The following is a 21999-nucleotide window of genomic DNA, read 5'->3' as shown; positions in this document are numbered from 1 at the left end:
TGGGGTTTTTGTGTGCGTAACAAAATACATTTCCCAGAAGACCCCACGACCAAAAGGCTGCGTATCCATGACAGCAGCGCTATGGTTGCTGTCAGTAGTGGGTGGAAAAAAAACCCCGGACTATCTTAAAACTAGCAAACCTGACTTTAAGTTCGCGTTTATCTAAAGGCTCAATACTTTTAAGGCAAGTTTAAACCCACACGATACCAATGTGCTGTTCCCAGCCTGATATAACATGAAACGGGTTATATTAGTGCCTTTTCTCCAGCGCATATTAGCATAACAGCAGCGCCCAGTGACGTTAGCATCTGCATACAGAGCTCATTCTAGTCCAGCTTTTGAGGAGCAGAGGAAATGTCACAGCTTCCTCTGAGCTGTCCTCATAAAGCCACGGAGGCGGTGAGGATGAGAGAAGAGGCTTTAAGCAGCTGAAGCCAAGTGAAGGAGGATGATTTCACGCTACAACAGGAAGTCTGTATCGCACAAACTCGAGATGTGAGTAGCAGTAAAACAGCAACAGCTGCATTTCATCTGCTATATTATAATCCGCTTGTAATGTTTGTGCAATAATTATCTCATGGATGACAATGTTCTAAGATACATTTGATCGTGTGTGTGTGTGTGTGTGTGTGTGTGCGTGTGCGTGTGCGTGTGTGTGTGATTTTAATAAGGATTGCGTCACCATATAACGGTCATCCCAAACAGATATTGTTGCATTAACTCAAATTATTACATTTATTAAAATATAGCGAGTAGGTATAGTTGTATTGTCTGGTAATCATAATATCAAACAATGCAATATTAAGTACATATTTCACAACAGTACCATTCCTAGAATTTAATCTACATTTATAGATTTTTTTTAATCTTTATATCAATTTGAAATGTAACATTTTTTTTAATCCATAGGTGTATCATTAAGTAAAAAGTGAGTGGTGCCAATCAGAGAAGCATTCAATAGCCAGTCAATGATTTAATAATCTAACTAAAGAAAATGTGACTGATGGAAAAGACAATAAACAGCAAAAATAAAAACGATTTTGAAAACGACATCACGTAAAATCAAACTAATTATATAACTTTAATGTGCAATTTCTTTTTTTGTTTTTGTTTTAATTGAGAGATTAGTTGTGTACTTGCTTTTGAAAACTGTTGATACTCTTTTGATAGTCTTTAAAATCTGATATCGATATCGGATATCAGTCCGTTATCAGCCAGAAAACGAATATCGGATTTTATCGGACTGCATTTAAAATCACCGATATAAGCCCTCCGATTTAAAATTTTCGGCTCCAGCACTTCTATCTATAGGTGACTCTGGTTCACACTCCAACAAAGTAACCTACTGTTGCTGACTATTGTTCTCTGTTTGAGTAACATCACTTGATCAAGACTTTTCTAACATTCCACACTACAAAATAAGTAATAAAAGTATGTATGATTCGTGTTGATATTGTATCGGATCAATATCGGTGTCTGCCGATACGCAAGGCTGCAATATCGGTATCATATCAGAAGTGAAAAAGTTGTATCGGGACATCCCTAAAAATATGAAGTACCCCATGAAGAGCTTTATTACGGTAATAAATGTGAGTCTGACGCAAGACTTTTGAGTTCTTTTTTTAAAGCATACCTTTGTTTTGGTGAGCTCATGGGAACAGTTTTAATGTATTGTCCAACACATTTTCCACCATATAAATGTCTTTATTTTTGTGTCCAGTCGTGGCTTGTCCCGTAGCAGCCTCGACCATCACCCTCACCCTGAGGAAGCTGAAGATAACCAAACAACGCAGCATTACCTCCACGACTTACAGGAAGCCGTCTCTGCACACAACAGGTAAATACTGGCTTTTTCTAGTCTGCTTTGGTTTATTCTTAAGAGAGATCATTGCATGGGAATTTAATCTGCACGGAGATCAGAGTCAGGCCAGGGTGAAGCTGCTGCTTCAGGCCTTCTGTGGGGTCAGGTTACACCTTCTTGAGTGGACGACTGATTCTTGTTGTTGTGCTATGTGACACTTCAATGCAGGAGTACATTAATTCATATCAAATTGCCTCCTTCAGATGTCTGGTTAAAAGAATAAATAATGAAGTGTGCTGTTAGAATATTCTATTAGTTTGACGTTTGCCCTCATTTTCCACTTTAACCCTCCTATTATCCTCAAATATTACAACACATTTTACCCTTGGGGTCAATCTGACTCCAGGGATATTTGCCTCCAGAAAAATTGTGGTCCAAATTTTTGTGTTAGGCACTTTGTTTATTTGTTGAAATCTACGGTGGCTGGGAAGTGTCAGGTGAATGCATTTACAGAAACGAACACAAATGCAAACCGGCCACAACGGAAGTGTTTCCGACGGACCGGTGTTACAGTCGGACAGTCGGACGGGTATTATGATATGATAGCCTGATATGAAAAATATAAGAGTATCCTAATCAACTTTCACTTACTTTCATATGCGTTTCGATGTCTTCTTCTTGTTCTTAATTGTTCTGGTGGGTTAAAAATCCGCCAGAAACGTGTCTGTCTGTAATACCGGTCCGTCGGAAACACTTCCGTTGCGGAAACCCGGTGGCCGGGAAGTGTCAGGTGAATGCATTTAAAGAAATGAACACAAATGCAAAAAGGTCACAACACGAATGCAAAATGGCCACAACGGAAGTGTTTCCGACGGACCGGTATTACAGACGGACACGTTTCTGGCGGATGTTTTTAACCCACCAGAACAGTTAAGAACAAGAAGAAGACATTGAAATGCGTATGAAAGTAAGTGAAAGTTGATTAGGATACTCTTATATTTTTCATATCAGGCTATCATATCATAATACCCGTCCGACTGTCCGACTGTATTACCGGTCCGTCCGAAACACTTCCATTGTGACCTGTTTGCATTCGTGTTGTGACCGGTTTGCATTCGTGTTGTGACCTGTTTGCATTCGTGTTCATTTCTGTAAATGCATTCACCTGACACTTCCCAGCCACTGTAGAATACAGTAAAAAAACATTAATAACCACAAGAGTATTAACCCTATTGGTTGTGTTGATGATATGACTTTTCCTACAGCGCCACCATCAGGTCAAATTTTCAGTTTTAGAGTTGGTGTATTTTGAAAATCTTTCATCCAAATATTTTCTAATTTGGGGCACATTCATGATGTGCACAGAATGAACCATATTTTTTGATTTTGGTGACCCTCCCTCCCTTTCCTCTCTTAAACATATTTATTTACTTATTTCTTTATCTCTTTTTTTGTAGCATATTTTGGGTTGTTCACTATAAGGTTTTCTGTCTCAGACACATCCTCCTTTACGTCACTTTCACTGTGAAAGAGCTGTTTCAAAATGAGGATATTGTCTCCTCCCCTTTATATTATGTATCAACTCTGCAGGTGCGGGGATGTAAGGTCACATATGGGTCACACACAGACAGACTAGTTTTACACAGCTAAAACAGCTTGGGGTCAAATTGACCCCAGAGGAACATCAGTACGTGCAATATGCGTTCAGCGCATTGAAAAAATATTATCATGATGATTTTATGCTTAAACAATTGTACCCATATGGAGCAAAAAAAAAAATCTACTATTATTTTTGGAATGATGAACATTGAATGGGGTCATATTGACCCCAAGGATAATAGGAGGGTTAAGAACAGTTTGATTTCCCCACCCACATTCTCGCTTTGACAGATAAATGCTACAACAGCAGTAAACTTTTGGTTTACTTTGCGAAGTTGAATGAAAAATAAAACAAAGTTTTTGTCCAGCTCTGGGACGTCTGCTGACTCCGCCCACTCCGACTGCCCCACCGTCATCTCTGTGGACTCTGCCCACTCCTGGTCAGGTATCCACAGCTCAGCAGGGACCGGCATCTCCACCGAGAGGAGCTCGGTTATCTCCTGGGGCTATGATGTAGGTGCATGGTTAATAAACCAGTCTTTATAGTACCAACTTTGCACTGTGTGTGAACTCCCTTATGTCATTCTTTTCTTTTTCTTTTCATATGGCAACGATTGAAACATATATTCACTCAAAAAGAATTATCAGGATCTGTACGACTTTACTCTGCTGGGGATTAGTTTGTTATTCTGTCTAGACTCTGCAGGTCCCTGCAAACTTTTCCAGGGCTCAATTATTTATTAAAATTCTTTGTTCATGAGTTGCTTCCAAGGGAGAAAAAAAACTCAAATACAATGATAACTTACTCCTGGCCTATTTCTTTTTATTTTGTTACTATTTCTCTCAAAAAGTTTACTGAACACAAATGCACCCCGAGAGGCCTTACATCATGGTTTTTCAACCTTGGGGTCGTGTATCTAGTAATAATAAAATAACATAATTACTTTTTTAAAATTATATTCTTATGTTTTTTTTAAATTGTATTTATGTATTTTTTTTAGGCCGGGCGGGATATATTGTTTCCAAGGCAATTCAACGTTGATTGCGATTTTACGTCGCACAATTTCATTTGTTTTACTCGCTGGAACCGAGTCATTTGACTGAATTCTTGGGAACGTGGTACAAGCTCTTCTGAGACATTCTGCGGGCCCGGTCGTAGTTCATCAGAACTTGTTTTATTTATGTGTTTTGCACAAGCCCAACGAGCTTAAATAATTATTCTTTTTCAAATTAAAATGCCATATACAATCTTAAACAACTGTGTTCTATACCTGTCTTTCACTTTCTCAAAAAGAAATCTAGTTCAAGTGAAATATATATACAGTGGTATGCAAAAGTTTGGGCACCCTTGTAAATGTTCATGATTTTCCTTAATAAATAATTGGTTGTTTGGATAACAAATTCCAGTTAAATTTATCATATAGGAGACAAACACAGTGATATTTGAGAAGTGAAATAAAGTTTATTCGATTTACAGAAAGTGTGCTAGAATTATTTAAACAGAATTAGGCATGTGCATAAGTTTAGGCACCACAAAAGAAAAACAATACTTAATATTTTGTAGATCCTCCTTTTTCTGAAATAACAGCCTCCAAACGCTTCCTATAGCTTCCAATTAGGGTCTGGATTCTGGTGGGAGGTATTTTGGACCATTCTTCTCTGCAGATCATCTCTAGTTCAGTCAGGTTTGATGGTTTCCGAGCATGGACCGCCCGTTTTAAAGCACATCATACATTTTCAATAATATTCAGGTCTGGGGACTGAGACGGCCATTCCAGGATGTTGTACTTGTTCCTCTGCATGAATGCCTTAGTAGATTTTGAGCAGTGTTTAGGATCATTGTCTTGTTGAAAGATCCAGCCCCGGCGCAACTTCAACTTTGTCACTGATTCCTGGACATTGTTCTCCAGAATCTGCTGATATTGAGAGGAATCCATGCGCCCCTCAACTTTAACAAGATTCCCAGTGCCTGCACTGGACACACAGCCCCACAGCATGATGGAACCACCACCAAACTTTACTGTAGGTAGCAAGTGCTTTTCTTGGAATGCTGTGTTCTTTTTCCGCCATGCATAACGCCCCTGGTTATGCCCAAATAACTCTATTTTAGTTTCATCAGTCCACAGCACCTTGTTCCAAAATGAAGCTGGCTTGTCCAAATGTGCTTTAGCATACCTCAAGCGACCCCGTTTGTGGCGTGTGCAGAGAAAAGGCTTTTTCCGCATTACTCTTCCATACAGCATCTCCTTGTGTAAAGTGCGCTGAATAGTGGAACGATGCACAGTGACACCATCTGCAGCAAGCTGATGTTGTAGGTCTTTGGAGCTGGTCTGCGGGTTGACTGTGACTGTTCTCACCATCCTGCACCGCTGCCTTTCGGAGATCTTTCTTGGTCTTCCACTTCGGGCCTTAACTAGAACTGTGCCTGTGGTCTTCCAATTCCTCACAATGTTCCTCACAGTTGAAACTGAAAGCTTAAATCGCTGGGATAGCTTTTTGTATCCCTCCCCTAAACCATGATGTTGAATTATCTTTGTTTTCAGGTCATTTGAGAGGTGTTTTGAGGCTCCCATGTTGCCACTAATCAGAGAAGATGTAAAGAGGAAACACCTAGAATTTTCCTACTTAAATACCCTGACTCATGATTAGATTCACCTGTGTATGGAGATCAAGGATCACTGAGGTTACCAAAACAATTTTGAGTTCCAATAATTAGTGCTAAGAGTATTAAAATCAATAAGATGCAAGGGTGCCTAAACTTATGCACATACCTAATTTTGTTTAAATAATTCTAGCACACTTTCTGTAAATCATATAAACTTTATTTCACTTCTCAAATATCACTGTGTTTGTTTCCTATATGATAAATTTAACTGGAATTTGTTATCCAAACAACCAATTATTTATTAAGGAAAATCATGAACATTTACAAGGGTGCCCAAACTTTTGCACACCACTGTATATATCTGAACTGGCGCATATTGTCACTTTGTGCACTAATCCTTACTACTCTGTATATGTAACACATTATAACGATTTTCTAGAGAAAAAAAGTCTGGAGTCGCCAGAAATTTTTGATATAAAAATGGGGTCACGACCCAAAAAAGGTTGGGAACCACTGTCTTACAGGTTAATTAGACTGCTAGAGAAAACTTTTAAAGTGTGAGGTTTCTAGGATCTAAATCGTGATGTGTACTGATTTTATTTCATGGTTTCCCTTTCCTGCCATCTTCTCCCTCAGGAGTTTGACAAGGCGGCTTCACAGCAGGTGCAGCAAATGTTTGAGGAGATTGACAAAGAGCTGTATGAGGGGAGAGGCAGTGGGGGAGGGATTCTCCAGGGGCTGCAGGAGGAGTGTCAGCAGTGGGCCTCATCTTTTCCCCATCTACGGTACCTCATTATATGTTGTTTTTTTAAACCAATGCAGCATTCAAGGTAAAGTCAACCCTGAGTAGGGGGGGGGTAAACTAACTGAAGATATATTTCTCTTTTTTTCATACATGCTCAGAATACTGGGAACTCAGCTACTGTGTCCCAGTGATGAAGGCTTTCAGTGGTATTCCACTGCAGGGATCAGCACCTCTGCTAGAAGCTCGTCATCAGGGAAAGGAAGCGGAGCATCCCAAGAGAGAGCTACAGATGCCTCAGAGTAAGGCTGCGTCCAAATAGTCCCTCCTTTCTTATCTGCTGTTCCTTCACCCCCGGAAGTGTTTAAGTGGCGGCCATGGTAAAGAACGTCCAAGTTCTCTTTAAGCTGAGGAAAAAAGGCTCAATGGTTCCTTTATAACCTCCTTTAGACTAGGAAACACTGTTGCATCCTTTACCAAAGGAGATGAGATATTGCTGACCCACAATTCCTTGCAGCGACAACATTTAAAGGGAAACGCACACCCGAGCGCTGACAAGTAACGGAGATCATGTAAGTCATGCAATAATATGCCTTGAACAACTTTAAATAATGAATTTAAAACCCATATTGTATTATATGTAAGACATATTATCAGATTATAACTGACACATAAAACAGACACTCTGTGGTTCAAGAAAAAGGGATCAGATATGTTTTTAGCCACATTATGTTTCATTCAACATAATTCATATTTCAGAGTGAAAGGTGAGTGTGAGCAACCATTCTCAATGTGACATTCTTTCAGTTTGACTTTTGTTTCTCGTAGCCTCTTTTATTCCTTTGATTTACATTCAAACTTTGTGATTTTTGAGATTATATCAGCGGAAAGTGTTATAAATGTGCTTTTAGTCTATTCTCGGAAATGTGTAGTTTTTTCACCACGGCAGAGTTCACTAACCTTCGTGGCCATCAGATTATTACGTCACCTAGTGGAAGTGCGTCTGATTGTTAAAACAAATGATATGGCCGTTTCCTAACTCCTCTCCTAACACCTTTTCCTTAACTCCGTGACGTCATCCACGGGGTTAAGGAACAGTGGATAGGAAAGGAGATAGGAGGGACTCTTCGGACACAGCCCGTGTCTGCACTGCAGCACACATCCGTCCAACTGATCTAAAATAAAACTCCTCTTCAATGTGAACAGATGTACAGTTTAATCTGAACTGAATTGGAAAATGTTTCCAGAGCCATTGCTCATAGTTGACTCCACTAGTTTGATGCATTTTTTTATTATTGTGAAGAAAAAATAAATCAGTCCTTGGATGTTGCTGACTTTTACTGGTATTGATCCAATAATACTCCAGTTGTTTAATGGTTTTTGATGGTTAGAGATCCCCCACTGCAGTGATTTATGAGCATCTCTTTAATCTAGTCATGATCCTCCTGTGATAATATGTAATTTATTTATTTCTAGCTGTGTTTCCATTTCAGTTTTTTGCAAAATAGAATAATTATTTGATTTCTAATCTTTCGACAAAGTATAATTGCGCTTTGGATGTTTCTTTTGAAGGTTGTTTTGGAGCCTTGTAATTCCCATGAAATCTCACCTTGTGAGACTTCCTGCAGGAAGATGGACGCTCCAAGCCTCCTTATAACACTCTGTATTCCTTTGTTGTTTGCTGACTAATGTGGCAGTAATAATTATAAAGCAAGAAGTGTTTTGTCTCGTCTTCTGTCCACACGTACCACGCCATGTTTTCTCGGAGAGAAGTGGTCATGTGACCAGATATGTCACGTTCTGTGATGTGTAATTGCCGAAAAAGTATTTCCATAGCATTTTTGTGATACATTTCAATATTGAAACGGCTGAAAAAAACTCTTCATGAAAGCCTAAAAACTTTTTAGCAATATTTGAGTATTATTTTTTTTAATTCAGGTGTTTCCATTACCAGTTTAGATTTTGCACATTTCCAAGGGAAATGGAAATTTAGCTATTTATGCAAACTGCTACATGTAATGATATTTAAAAATCCTGTCCACCTCATTATATTTGTGCACTTTATTCTTTGTGTGCAGGTTGAATGTTCAGGGCAGGAGAGCAGCGCTGCTTAAATCCTCTTCATCAGAGTTGGATGGATCTGCTGATGACTTCAGTGCCTCCAACACTCACGTTAACACCAGAATGATTGAGTCAGAGGGAGACATTGAGGAATATTTGGCTTTTGACAGCAGAGCCTTGTGAGTTATTATCCCCCTACACAAAGTAGAAGGGGGATATAGGTTTGAACACCGTCCGTCCGTTCATCACAGTTAAAGGGCATAGCTTTTCTCAGAAACTGTTGAAGATAGGATAACCAAATTTGGTGTGTGGCTTCAGGGTATCAATGCCTTGATTGAGTTCGAAAATGAGAAGCGCGCAATTATTTTTTCCGGGGTTATTGCCCTTGTTCTGTTTTTTTTAACAATGTTTGAGGTATCTTCAAAGTGGACAGGTTTTCTTAGAAACCGTTTAAGATAGTTAGTAATTGTATATTCTGATGTGATAATATTTCCTTATGTATACATCTAAGTTCTCAGATTTAGGTTTTGAGTTATATTGAGAACCAATCTGGTAGGGGATGTGGATGATTGTGTCTTCTTGTTTGATTTGATTTTTAAACAGAATATCATAAGAAACAAAGAAAAAAGATTCTCAACACAATTTCGCAATTCAGTTTACATTTTCGAAAAGGAGTGGGGATAAGTACATACATATTTACATATTTTAACTTGTTTCTTCCAATTTTACAAATATTCGACCTGTTTCTTCATCTTTACATGACATTATTTGCTGTCTCTGTCAGGGATTATGAAGGGGAACAGGATTGTCCTGAGTCATCTCGCCGGCGTCACTGTCTGCCCCCTGTCTCTCCGTATCGCTGTCGTCGTCAAGCAGTTCTGGATCTGCTGTTTGATGATGTTTGGCAGCAGCTGGTCGGCTGTATGAAGGAGCTCGTCCAGCGTCAGTGGGAATGCTGCACAATGCGTGCGTACGCTAACAATCATTTTACTCCTCTGCTCAGCTCAGACTGAGCATGTTGTTTTTGTGATTATACATTGTACACGTGTGATTGGCAGATGACGTAAAGATTTCCGGGAATCTAAACCCTCTGCAGCAAGGCTCACAGAATCCCCTCATGCTGATGTCATCACTGCCCACCCTGCTGCCCAAACTGGGTCAGAGCCGCGTGCCCCCGCTGCAGTTTCAGGTGAGGGATCTGAGAATGTGAGGCCTCATTCTATCTCCATCACTTCACAGAAAGTTACCTCATTCTATATTTGAAAATCTCTCAAATGTTTTGGATGATGAAACAAAATGATGAGACAACTGTTACTTAGGAAATCCACTTTGATCCATCAAATGCATCTGCTGATCGCTTTGATGTTTCCTTTGAAGTTTCCTTGACTTTCACGTAGCAATTCCAGCAAAATTATTTTTGTGTTGTTTTTTAATATTCAATATATTGCTAATCGCTTTGATGTTTTCTTTGAAGTTTCCTTGACTTCCGTGTAGTAATTCCAGCAAACTTATTTTGTGTTCTTTTTGATTATTCAATATATACTTTTGTGTAGTAATTCCAGCAAGATTATTTTTGTCTTCTTTTTGAATATTCAATATATATTGAATTTTTAATATAGTGAATATTCAAAAAGAACACAAAAATAATTTTGCCGTAATTACTTTGCGGTAGTCAAGGAAACATCAAAGCTATCAGCAGACGCCTCTGACGAACAAAACATGTCAGGAGATCAAAGTGGATTTCCTCAGTAACGGTTGTCTGAATAAATGAAAACTTAACATACGAAATAAAATTGTGTCTAAATATTCAAGATAGCATCAACTTGTTGTAATTATAGATCAAATAAGGACAGTAAAACTTCTGTCATTAGATTCTGTTCTCCATTGAGAGTTAGACAGTCTGCTCTGCTCTTCACCTTTGATTGTCACCTGTTTTTCCACTTCTCAGTATATCAATGCCTGCACTTCATTAACTTATATCACTGTTTTCTTTCCCTTCCTTGTCACTCTCTGCCTTTTTACCTTTATGTTTTATTTGTGTATTGTTTGTTGTTTTGTGATATTTTTTTTATGGTTTTGTCCATTCCTTTTGTTCTCTGTTTACCCCATTCCTGTATCTCTTTCATTTCAAATCTCTTTCTCTTTCTTTTCACATAACTTTTCCCCCTTTAAAGAACACAAAGACAAGGGGCTCAAAGCAAAAGTCAAGAAGGAAATCCAAAAAGCAGAAAAAGCCCTCCGCCGTATGTAACTTTATTCCTTAGAGTCAAAGTGGGGGTGTGCTCAGTGCACATCATCTATGGCGACTCCTTATCCATAAAACATTCTGTTGAATAACACGCAAATCTCAACCTTTTATCTTTTGTTTAATGGCTTTACTAAGATATTTTCTTTTTTTGTTGTTGAATGTTTCTTCTTGTTTTTTATGTGTTTATGTTGTTGTATTGTGATTCATATTTTTTATTTGTTAATTTTTTTTTATCACACTTTGTCCCCAATTTTCTTAATTCCTGAAACATGAATCTTCTAGCTTTAATCTCATCAGTCACATGACTTTCACTCTAAAAACCCTTTCCACAGGCTGGAACTGGAAGGGTCCCTGTCGTAGCACCGACTCCCCAGCACAGCTTGAATGACCTCATAGTGATCCACAGCATCCCCCTGCAGCAGAGGAACCTCAGTGTGCTGGACAGAAACCAGTATGAATACACCTACTGTACATCATTAAATTCAACTCATTTTAAGCACCTAAAAAAGGAGAAAAAATACAAATTATTATTTACAGCAACAAAAATCCAAAGATTTTTAACAACACCTTCAATGTTTCTAGTCTAATTATATTAGTTTAGTTTTATTCAAACAATAGATAATTTAAAGGTTATGACATTATGATAATCTGAAGTCATTTCCTACCTCTTATGCTCATTAACATATAAATTCACCTGTAGAATCTCTTGCAGTTTTATAAGCACAAATATAAACACAGGCTGTGTTTTAAATGACATTTGTACTATACACTACAAAAACAATGAGTATATACTGTCTACTATATACTGTAAGGATGATTAGGTTGATGATCGTTCCCACTGAAGTTGACTTCCAAGTGACAAAAACACACACTGAGGCTAAATATCTCCGTTGATTCAACACCTTTGAAAGTTCTGAAAACATTTTAAGCGAGAAAGTGATCAAGTAGAATAAAACTCAAGGAAACACATTTTATTTTGACATTTTGGTGATTTTCAGAGACCCTCCTTTGTGCTATTAACAAAACTTCAAAATAAGAGACCTATTTACAAAAGTGTTAAAAACTAAGCTTGAAGCCAATCCCAGGACGATTACATTCCGCTCGCAATGCATCATGGGGCGATTGAGTATGACTAATCCCAATATAGTATACATCTGGGTATTTACAATCTTTTCATACTATCTAATGTGAACGCACTACATACTAAATTTGAAGTCAGACTTAGTATGAGTAGTACGATCGTATGACATTTTGAACACAGCTACTGTTTCATTGTTCTCATACCGTGTAAATCGTCTGCTGATTGGCTGGTTGGGATATTACTATAATATAATCCATCTTTTGTCGTTGCACAGGGATCAAGATGATCGGCCATTCCACAGACCAGGTTCTAGTGCCGTTCCCTCCAGCAAACCTCGCTCCCGCCGAGCCTTAGAGCTAAGCACCTCCTCTCTGTCCCGCCCCCTGCAATCTGCTCGACGCAGAAATCCTCCACCTCGGACTCTTCAGCCTCTGGCTCCGAGCCTGACTCAGTCCAGCACAGCAGGATCAATGGACGAGGTCATCCGTGGGACACGCTTGTAGGTTTAAACATCACAGTAGTCCAAGCCCTAAGCCTATCATGCTCTTTATAGTACTTTCTTTTTGCTTTAAAGTCTGTGGAAACGAGAAAGTGAGAAGAGAAATATGGTTCACTTGTGTTTAAAATTCCTTTTGAAGGCAAACCTTTGATAAACTGCAAGCTTTTAACAAAAAATGTAGCCTCTTGGCATATTCGGAGCACATTATTAAAGTTCAGTTGTAGCTCTTTTTTTATGCAGGGAATAAATGATTTATCAAAGTTTTCACATAACTGTCCCATTCATCTTTTTTATACAAGAAATTAACTGTGTTTCTTTGTTGTCCCAGGACCACAGCCAATGACCAGCTGACTTCCTCGCTGTTGCCTTTATGCCGAAACACCCTCTTACCCCCCATCAGCACCGGAGACTCAGAGTCCTCTCACACAGGGCACCAGTCAAAACCTGCACAGGTAAGATCTAGCATTGACGTCAAAGTTATACCATCGTCACCAGCACAGTGAGCTGTACGTGCGCCTGCTGTTTTATTCCTTTAGCGTCAGAAAGGCGTGAGCAGCCGTGCCCACAGTGCTATAAACGATGAAGCTGGCAGCTCAATACCAAGAGATCGACCCCACCTGCTGGACGTTTTCTCACGGCCCAACACGACTCACACTTACAGGGTAAGAGAGGAGAAATGCAACCCAGCCATCTTCAATAGAAAGACATGGTCTACAAGGGTTTGCAACGTGGATGACTCTCAAAAGAAATTATGGCTAAGCTTTTTTGAACATATAAAGAACATATTTTTACAGCTGAAGTGTTAGTACTTGTAGTATTTGATTTCTGTGTGTGTGTGTGTGTGTGCGTGTGCGTGTGCGTGTGCGTGTGACTCCTAATGATTCTTGGCTTTATCTTCAGTCAGACACTCCATACCGACGTTCTTTCACAGTGTTGGACAACATTGGGCAGGGACGACCAGGACGATCCTCAGTGAATACAGGTGAGATATCAAGCCTTTTTTTTTTTTTTAATTATTATTGTTAGTAGGCCTGGCCAATATATTGAGATTCAAGATATATTGAGATTTCCATGTTGGTGATAAAGGCAATTACAATATTGCCTGTAATGATATATTTTTTTTTATTTTAGAGTTTTTTTAGTATTAAAATACTTGTTTTACGAGTCACTGCTTTGCTCAGAACAGCAGGAAAAACACAGTTTGATGGATCACTGAATGCGTCCGAACCCAGAATAAACAGGCTACACTACAGAACTCACTCACATGTTCTGTGAAAGAAAATGCCAAAAATGGCACATATTGTGCAGCTGTTTGTTAATAAATGTGCTTGTGTAGCATTTTGCATTACCACATTTAATCCAAAATTGTTTTTCTGGTAACATTTTATTTTGTTAAAAATGTTGAGATTATTATCATTCATTGCCATTTTGAAGAAAAATATTGAGATGTGGGTTTTGGTCGATGTTGCCCTGCCCTAATTGTCAGAGGGACAGTTTTTCTGCTTTGGTTCACAATATGTGGTCTTTAACAACACGGCATCTTCACAGTGTATCAACTAATCAAAGATTGGGTGGGCATTTAAGGAGTTCAATTTATCCCTCCCACTTTTTAGCCCCCAAAACAGCAGCCTAGTCAAGCTTCTAGTCAAAGAATACCTACTTTAGAACATGATCCTGTGTTACTGAGATTTCTACTTCTTCTCCTGCAGCTTATATCTAACATACTTTATGATTGATGTGGTAAAATGTTATTCATTCCTCTCCCCCCACAGACTCTCTTGGAATCGGGGTGACTGGCATCAGTCTTGGCATCAGCAGCTCATCTTTCCTGGACTCCTTTTCCCATCATCCCTTGGGGCACTCGCCCATTGAAGATGAAGAAGAACCAGAGCCACAGGCTGATGTTCCAGGTCAGTGGAATGAAGCAGCTGATAAAACATATGCAGACTTGTTTATCAGCAGCAGCTGTTGTCTTAATAAATCATTTTGGTTTTATTGATATGTTATTAAATATGTTCCTGTGCCGTAGCTCCACTGGCCTCAGTCCCACCTCGATCCCACATCCGAGGAGGCCTCTCATCCAGAGCCAGCAAACCAGGCCTATAGTCCACCCCAGACCTCCAGACTCCTCAGCCAGTCTCTTTTTTTAGATCAATAACAGTGGGAGCATCTGCCGAACATTACTTCTTCATATGATGCTGCTTTGGTAGAGTTTATGTTAAAGGTACGGTGTACATTTTAGAACATCCTCAGGTCTCAGTGAGGTATCAGGAAAACCTCATCATTTATTTGTCATTTATCAGACCAAACTGACTCATGACTCAGCAAAACCTTCATCAGATGAAAAAGTATCACTTGTCAAACCAAACGCCATCAAATGACACGGCCTCAGGCTTCAAAATAAAAGCCATCAGACTCAACAGCCTCAGTCCGTAAAACACGACATGGCCTTTTATTTTGAAGGAAACTGTAGTACACATGAAGTTGAAAAGCCGTTTTTTTTATTTTTCAAAAGTTAAAATGTATTGTTTGATTAATAAATACATAGTTAAATGAAATGTTCATTTATCTTAAAAAATAAATTGAAAATTCAACTTACTCTCATATCTGAAGCAGCACATATTGGTGACGTCATGTGTGTCATTTGACGGAGGTTTTGCTGAGACATGAGTCAGTTTGGTTTGATAAATGACAGTTTTTCCTGATACCTCACTCTGATGTGAGGATGTCCTAAAATGTATAAAAGCCTAGTTTTGTATTTTAGAAGTCATCATTGGGTGGCTGCCAAACACATCCATCCTAAGAGTAACTTATGCACAGAATGATGGTAATGTATATTATATTGTCTGTATATATCCTCTCTAAGGGGCTATGCAGGGATTAACACTTGGACAGATTGGCAAAAGATGCATCTATTTTCTCCGATGCCTCATTGCAGAGGTCAGTACTGTATCTACAATAACGACATTTTCTCTCACTTACTTGAAATCATAAACCAGAGGACATGACTTGAGGTATACAGACATACTGTATGTTTTGCTGTTATAATAACATGTCATGCTGTGATAAGATGCATTTGTAAATAACTATGAAAATCAAACGTTGATTTGTTTAATAAAAAGCTCTATTTTTTTTCAACAGATAAGTGACGGTGATATTTCTTTAAAGGTAAAGAGTCGAGCAAACAGTTTTTAAATACTACGGTGATGTTGAAGTGCAAAATATTGCCATAAGTCAAAAATGTAACCTTTATTGCAAATGAAAAATTGTTCAAAACTCATAAAAATAACAAAATGTGCAATTACATATTTATATTTAAAGCCAAAAAGTATTTTTTTTTTGAGGGGGTTATTTGTGGCTCCAGTTTGAGCACCACTAAACTTTAGTGGTAGTTTGAAGAATACACTTCATTTTTGTCAAATTAGCTCTCCATAAATCTTTTATTTTAAGATTAGCAAGTGAATAGAGCTTACGAGCTAATATCAACACAAAATACTTTTGTCCCCAAGACATTTTGGAAAATTCCATGTCAAATTTATCAGGATAATTGGTGATGATTAGCATAATTCTGATGACGAACCTGACTTTAAACTAGTCTGTTTTGTAGTCTGATATAGCTGCCTGATCACTCTTATTTCAATATGAGATTTAGGAATGGAATGTCAATGTGAAAGCAAGGAACCAAATATATTCAGAAATGTAGTAGCTCTCTGTGGTTCATGATCAATCCAGTTTAATACACCCTTTTTTTTTTTTAAGAAAGTGTCTATTTGTACGATTGCCGTACGGACAACAGTCAGTATATTGATAGGACAACCGTACGGATAACCACTGCCTTTTTATTATTATTCAAAAATAAGTACAGTCATTCACAAATGAGATTTAAACATTTATTTATGCATTTTAAAAACCAAAAAGAAAGTCTAAAATACTGTTGGACACTTCAATTAGCTTTGCAACACTAAAGAGATGTTGCATATAGTAACTGCAAAAACATATATACACACTTTACACCGTAAAGCAACTTTTATTTTTTCCCTTTCCGTCCACTTTGGGATTTTGTGCTTTTTTTGGAGTATTTAGCCTCCAGATCAGACAGAAAACTGTTGAAGTTTTGCTCTCGGGATTTCTGCTTTTGCTGCAAAAAAAAAAACCAAAAGGAATGTTAGTGATGTGGGAAAAACCTGACAAATCTTAATTTATATACAATTGCATTTAATGTCACTGTTTTTTTGTTTTTTTTCACCTTGAGCATCATCACCAGACTGTCCTCCTCATCTCCAAGTCCCATCTCCTTCTGCATCTCCTCTGCTTCTTCTCGTTCTCGGTCAGCCTGAAAAATCCATGGTTAATGACATTCAACAATCACGGTGTGAAAACTAACTATTTAGAGCAGGGGTGTCAAACTCATTTTAGTTCAGGGGACAAATATGGACCAGTTTGATCTCCAGTGAGCAGCAGATTTTAGGTGAGGGGAAAAAAGAGCAATTTTACTGTTATCGTCCCCTAGTTTTTAATATCCGCCCCTGCAGGATCTTCACTTCAGAAATTCTTGATTTTGTAATTTAGAGGAATTTTGTGGATTTGTTTGTGAGAAGTTGCAAGATTTATGGAAGATTTTTAAAAAATTAAAATGACTGCATTCTAGTGATATAAGAATGAAAAACTGCAAGCCCTTAAATATTGTGGAGTTTCACTAAAATTGTGAACTTCAGATATCAACAACTGAATTATTTGGTCAGTATGTGAAATTCAGTCATTACAGAAGCTTAAACATAAGTATGGAAATAAAAAAGTCAAATATAAACCATCTATAACAAGGGTGTCAAATTAAATTTAGTTCAGGGGCCAAATACGGAGCAGTTTATCTCAAGTGAGCTGCAGATTTTAGGTGGGAAAATGAGTAATTTGATCATTATTGTGCTCCAGTTTGCACTTCCATGCATAAATAAATGATAAAATATGTACGGCAATGATAATATCAAAGCAATAAGTGACTGATTTCAGTCCCTACAGGATCTTCAGTTTCAATTTATTTGATTTTGTCGCCAACTGTTATGAAATTTGTGGAATAATTTGAAGAAAATTGCAGGATTTTGGAAAAATTGAGAGTTCTTCTAACAATTTGAGATTCAAAAAAATGACTACCATCATGTGATATAAGCGTGGGAAAAATGTGAGCACTGCTAATATTGTGGAGTTTCATTGATTTTGTGAATTACTTGGTAATTATTATTATTATTATTGTTGTTTTCTCATTTCTATTGTCTCCTGTGGGTTGAATTGGATGCACTGAAGGGCCAAATTTGGCCCCCGGGCCTTGAGATTGACGAATAAGAATAAAAGGCGCTCTCACCCTCTTTCGACGGGCCCTCTTTTTCTTGTTACTCTCCTGAGTAAACGCAGGGTATGCTGGGACTTCTTGGCTCTCTATGGCCTCCTGGATGAGGCTGCTGAGTCTGGGCTCGTCTTCTTGGGTGCAGCACAAAGTGGAGTCCATGATGGCGTTCATGTCTCCCTCGTGCTGCATGTAAAGCTGGATCACATCCTTCCTCTCCTCATCGGACCCTTTATATTTCTTCTCAAACTCTACAATGTCGTTCTGTGTGACCTGGGGTTATAATGACAGAGCATGATGTGAGACACGTGAGGTCATAATGACTCATCAAAGACACTTCCTGTGATTGATTACCTTAGGAAACAGCAGTCTCCAGTAATCTTCCCAGCACCGATCTTGACTCAATGCGTCAGATTCTTCGTCTACGACCCCCTGCTCATCATAAACCACTCTCTGCTCCTTATCGCTTAGCACTGAATACACCTTTCCCAACACCTGGAGAGAAAAGTTACAAATCAGCTCATTGATAAGGAAAAATATTGCACTGTGACCCAACAAAACCTGTGCTGCAGACATCATTGTGATGTCACAGCCCATCAAAGGTCTTGTCTGCTTTGATGGGTCACAAACCATTTCTAAAAGGGAACAATACATAACACTCTCACTGGTAGTTATTGTGTGTTATTTGTTTCAAACCCCGCCATTGGTCATCGCTGTAGGCCAGTGGTTCCCAACCTGTTTTGGCTCGTGACCCCATGGATTTCTGGTGATTTTTTTTTCTAGAATTAGTTTTTGATCATGTTTGTTATGAATTTTAACCATTCACTCATTCATGCCTTTTTTTTTTTACTGATGTTCTTTAGTTTTTTTATGATTCATATTTAATATTTGTTTTTATCACTGTATTTGCTGTTATTTTAAACTTTAAAGTGCTACTAAATAGAATGTAATATTAAAAAATAGTATCCATTGCATTTAATCATTAAATATATTTATATGTACTATGTAATACAGTTGTTTCAGATTGTGTTTTAATCTAAAAAGGAATAATTTATGAACTGTCCAAAAAGTATTTTTAATCAGTATTTTTCCTTTTTTATTTATCATTTAGTAGACATTTCAGACGACCAACTTTCCCAATAACAATATTTTCTTAATTATTTATCTGGTTAAAGTAGATTAACTTTAAAATCAAAACCAATAGATTAACTGGTTAGAGATGTAAATCAATTACAATCGTTCACACCAAGATGTGGATGTTTTGAATTTTCATATTGACTCAATTGTTATCAGCATGGATCATACATACTTTTATTAGTTCTGTTGTAGTGTGGAATATTAGAAAATCCAGTGATGTCACTCAAACAGAGAACAATAGTCAGCAACAGTATGTATGAGAAAAACTGACCCATTTATTATTAACCAATTGGCTACATACATTTTAGGCTGTTGCTATTGGTCCAGACACGGGGTCACGGTCTGATTTTCCCTCCGTAGTGAGATTCTCTTAAAATCTCAGTACGTGACTGCTACGAACTGAGATGTACCCGTGCTGGATTATAGTGATTTTAAAAAATTAAGTTGCACTAGATTAACTGTCATTTACTGCAATGTACATTATAATCATGTTTTTTTGGAAAATAAATTATTTCTTTTCGTATGGATTTTTATTATAGTCATGTTTTTTCCAACATGTGCTTTATATGTATCCAAACAGAATACAATAATAATAATAATAAAAAAAACTGCATTGATTAAATTATAAAACTTTTTTTTAATACAAACTCAATTCATGTAATAATAAACTGCATAGAATACATTATAAAACATTTCTCCTGCCTCGTATATTGAGCAATTGTACATTTTTCTCCAAGAAAAGGAGCCGCTAAGCGCTCGTCAAATAACATTAGCTTTGAACCTTAACTTTGAAATTACATTTTTAATCTCAGCACGGCGGAAGTAGGAAAAAGGTAGGCGGAAGTAGCATAAATTCATTTTCCGACCCAGGAAACACCCTTAAAATTTTTTTTATCTTTGTATATGTATTTTTAAAGGTCGAATTTGCCGTGTTAAATATGTTAAAATGAAAAAAACATAAAACAAAAAACAGCAGTGATGGAACTGCGCGCGCACATAGGAAGTGCCGGTGTAGTGAAAAATAATCCTACGCGTGAAAAACTCCTACAGGCGCATGCGCACTAATAGCGTAGTAAATATTTACACGTATACGTACAATATTTTGCTACCTTAATTTTTCCTACTTTGATAAACCCCAATTCTAACTAACCCGAACCCTAAAAATTAAAAGATTATAACCTTTTTTTTTCAGAATGACGGACGCGCATGCGCAGTTTGCCAGGTGCGCATGTTCAATGTCTACAGTAGGAAACTTTCACGGTAGGGTTATTCTTCACTACACCGAACAATAGTCAGGATTGTCTGAGGTCTGGGTCTGGAACTATAGACACTTCGGACATTTTAACCTTCAACATAATATCTACAGTATTCTACAATTACATAAATATAATATATATCGGAGATTCTAGATGCAGTCCGATATTCATTTTCTGGCTGATATCAGACTGATATCCGATATCAATATCGGATCGGGGCACCTCTAATTTTTTATGTATTTATAATATTGGTTATCTAGCTGGTTGATTGAATCCGTTCAGTTGTGTGACTAAGTCTGAAGACTGTATTTACGAATTATATTTGTTCACAAAAATTTGTCAAAACATTATCGCAAAGATTAAACAATACAAAGCAGGACCGTTAAACATAAGCAAACCTTAAATAAGATAATGTACTCTCAGTCAATTCAGTTCATGTGTGAGAAAAAGCTGCCATTTACATCCACTGGGTCAGTATGACGTCAGTCACCAGATAACCTGGTCACCAGTTGAGCCATAACTCAAAAAAAAATAAATAAATAGCATACCAACCAGCCAGTTTCTCAATATTTTCTCCTTCATTGGAAGTTGTGTAATAAATAACTCAAGCCTCATCAGACTATCTATCACGGTTAAAATTTGACGGCTGTTATTTCTCCTGTGCACACATGTTAGCTACGTTAGCTAGCTGCTACTGTTTTCATGCTAGACCAAAGCCGTGTAGCTCACCTGGAACTTCTCCGTGGCTTGAGGGTCGTCAGGTGCCCGATCGGGGTGAACCTTCAGCGACACTTTATAGTAGCTCCTCCGGATCTCCTTCTCCACCGCCTCCTTGCTAACACCCAGCACCTCGTACAGGTTTGAGGTCCTAAACAGGTCTTTACACTGCTCGAGTAAACCCATCGTGAGGACAGTAGTAGATACACTATTATATGTAGGTCAGAGCAAAAGAAGTGATCTAAGGACAGATCGCAGGACGTGCTAAGCCTAGCGTTTCTTCAGCTAACAGATCAGTTTGGCGCGCTGCACTGTCAGACGCTTCCGTACGTAAGATGACGTAGTTACGTATGGAATCATATGAGCCCTGATTGGTTGTCATTGAATGCGTCATTTTACGTAAAAACTGGTTCTTTTTTTCAAAACAATTTGTGGCCGAATATAAAACGCTAAATGTAAAATAGAATATATAAAGAATATATTAAATAAAATAATACATTTCATCATTAATTTGGTATATTTATTATGTATTACTATACTATATTTTCTTGTAATTTATTGATGCAGGATTATTTTCTTATTTTTTTATTTACAAAATGTCACAATTTATATTATTCAGTTTTGTTGATATTGAAGTCAGTTTTGTAAAAAAAAAAAATACAAATACATTCAAAATACAGAACAACAAAATACAGAATTACTAAAGGAAAACAAAATTAACAAAATTCACCCACCCAGCACCCACCCTAATGCTGTAGAAGCCATTTTTATCACACTTCTAAAAATAGGAGACAATAATTAGCAACATTTTTACTATTGCTATTGAAGTAATCACATAAATGTTGCATGGTATTTTTTTTCATAAATTTCACTTTAAATTCCACTCATTGTTTTAAATTTGTAGATTAATCCTTA

At 37.7% G+C, this 21999-nt stretch overlaps 2 protein-coding genes across 3 annotated transcripts; one reads left to right on the top strand and one right to left on the bottom strand.

Moving 5' to 3' along the window:
- The first annotated feature begins 63 nt into the window (after positions 1-63).
- fam149b1 (family with sequence similarity 149 member B1) lies at positions 64-15774 on the top strand. 2 transcript variants are annotated; one of them, XM_028468037.1, is made up of 16 exons: positions 64-495; positions 1721-1837; positions 3769-3913; positions 6642-6790; positions 6909-7049; positions 8826-8987; positions 9593-9774; positions 9867-9997; positions 10983-11051; positions 11389-11507; positions 12412-12636; positions 12965-13088; positions 13173-13298; positions 13537-13618; positions 14409-14546; positions 14666-15774. In XM_028468037.1, exons 1-16 carry the CDS (start codon positions 449-451, stop codon positions 14740-14742), a joined length of 2034 nt encoding a protein of 677 aa, XP_028323838.1. In that variant the 5' UTR covers positions 64-448; the 3' UTR covers positions 14743-15774. The 2 variants fall into 2 exon arrangements, with proteins under 2 accessions (XP_028323838.1, XP_028323839.1); XM_028468038.1 differs by lacking the exon at positions 10983-11051.
- Positions 15775-16455: 681 nt separating this feature from the next.
- Positions 16456-21415, bottom strand: dnajc9 (DnaJ (Hsp40) homolog, subfamily C, member 9). The gene is made up of 5 exons (XM_028468056.1): positions 21097-21415; positions 18329-18469; positions 17993-18247; positions 16883-16969; positions 16456-16774 (listed from the first exon to the last, which is right to left on the bottom strand). Exons 1-5 carry the CDS (start codon positions 21268-21270, stop codon positions 16664-16666), a joined length of 768 nt encoding a protein of 255 aa, XP_028323857.1. The 5' UTR covers positions 21271-21415; the 3' UTR covers positions 16456-16663.
- Positions 21416-21999: the final 584 nt, after the last annotated feature.

The sequence above is a fragment of the Gouania willdenowi genome, chromosome 15 (genome assembly GCF_900634775.1).
Source record: "Gouania willdenowi chromosome 15, fGouWil2.1, whole genome shotgun sequence".
NCBI lineage: Eukaryota > Metazoa > Chordata > Actinopteri > Blenniiformes > Gobiesocidae > Gouania > Gouania willdenowi.
Note: the sequence above shows the minus strand (reverse complement) of the source record. Positions and strands in the feature narration are given on the sequence as shown.

Bases quoted from the DNA above. Each gene is read 5' to 3' on its own strand.
- fam149b1 (XM_028468037.1), top strand. From the start codon at position 449: ATGATTTCACGCTACAACAGGAAGTCTGTATCGCACAAACTCGAGAT. The intron at 9,998-10,982 runs GTGAGGGATCTG...CCCCCTTTAAAG, and splicing joins TGCCCCCGCTGCAGTTTCAG to AACACAAAGACAAGGGGCTC. The intron at 14,547-14,665 runs GTCAGTGGAATG...CCTGTGCCGTAG, and splicing joins GCCACAGGCTGATGTTCCAG to CTCCACTGGCCTCAGTCCCA.
- dnajc9 (XM_028468056.1), bottom strand. From the start codon at position 21,270: ATGGGTTTACTCGAGCAGTGTAAAGACCTGTTTAGGACCTCAAACCTG. The intron at 18,470-21,096 runs GTGAGCTACACG...TTTTCTCTCCAG, and splicing joins AAGCCACGGAGAAGTTCCAG to GTGTTGGGAAAGGTGTATTC. The intron at 16,970-17,992 runs GTGAGAGCGCCT...TGGATTTTTCAG, and splicing joins AGAGGGCCCGTCGAAAGAGG to GCTGACCGAGAACGAGAAGA.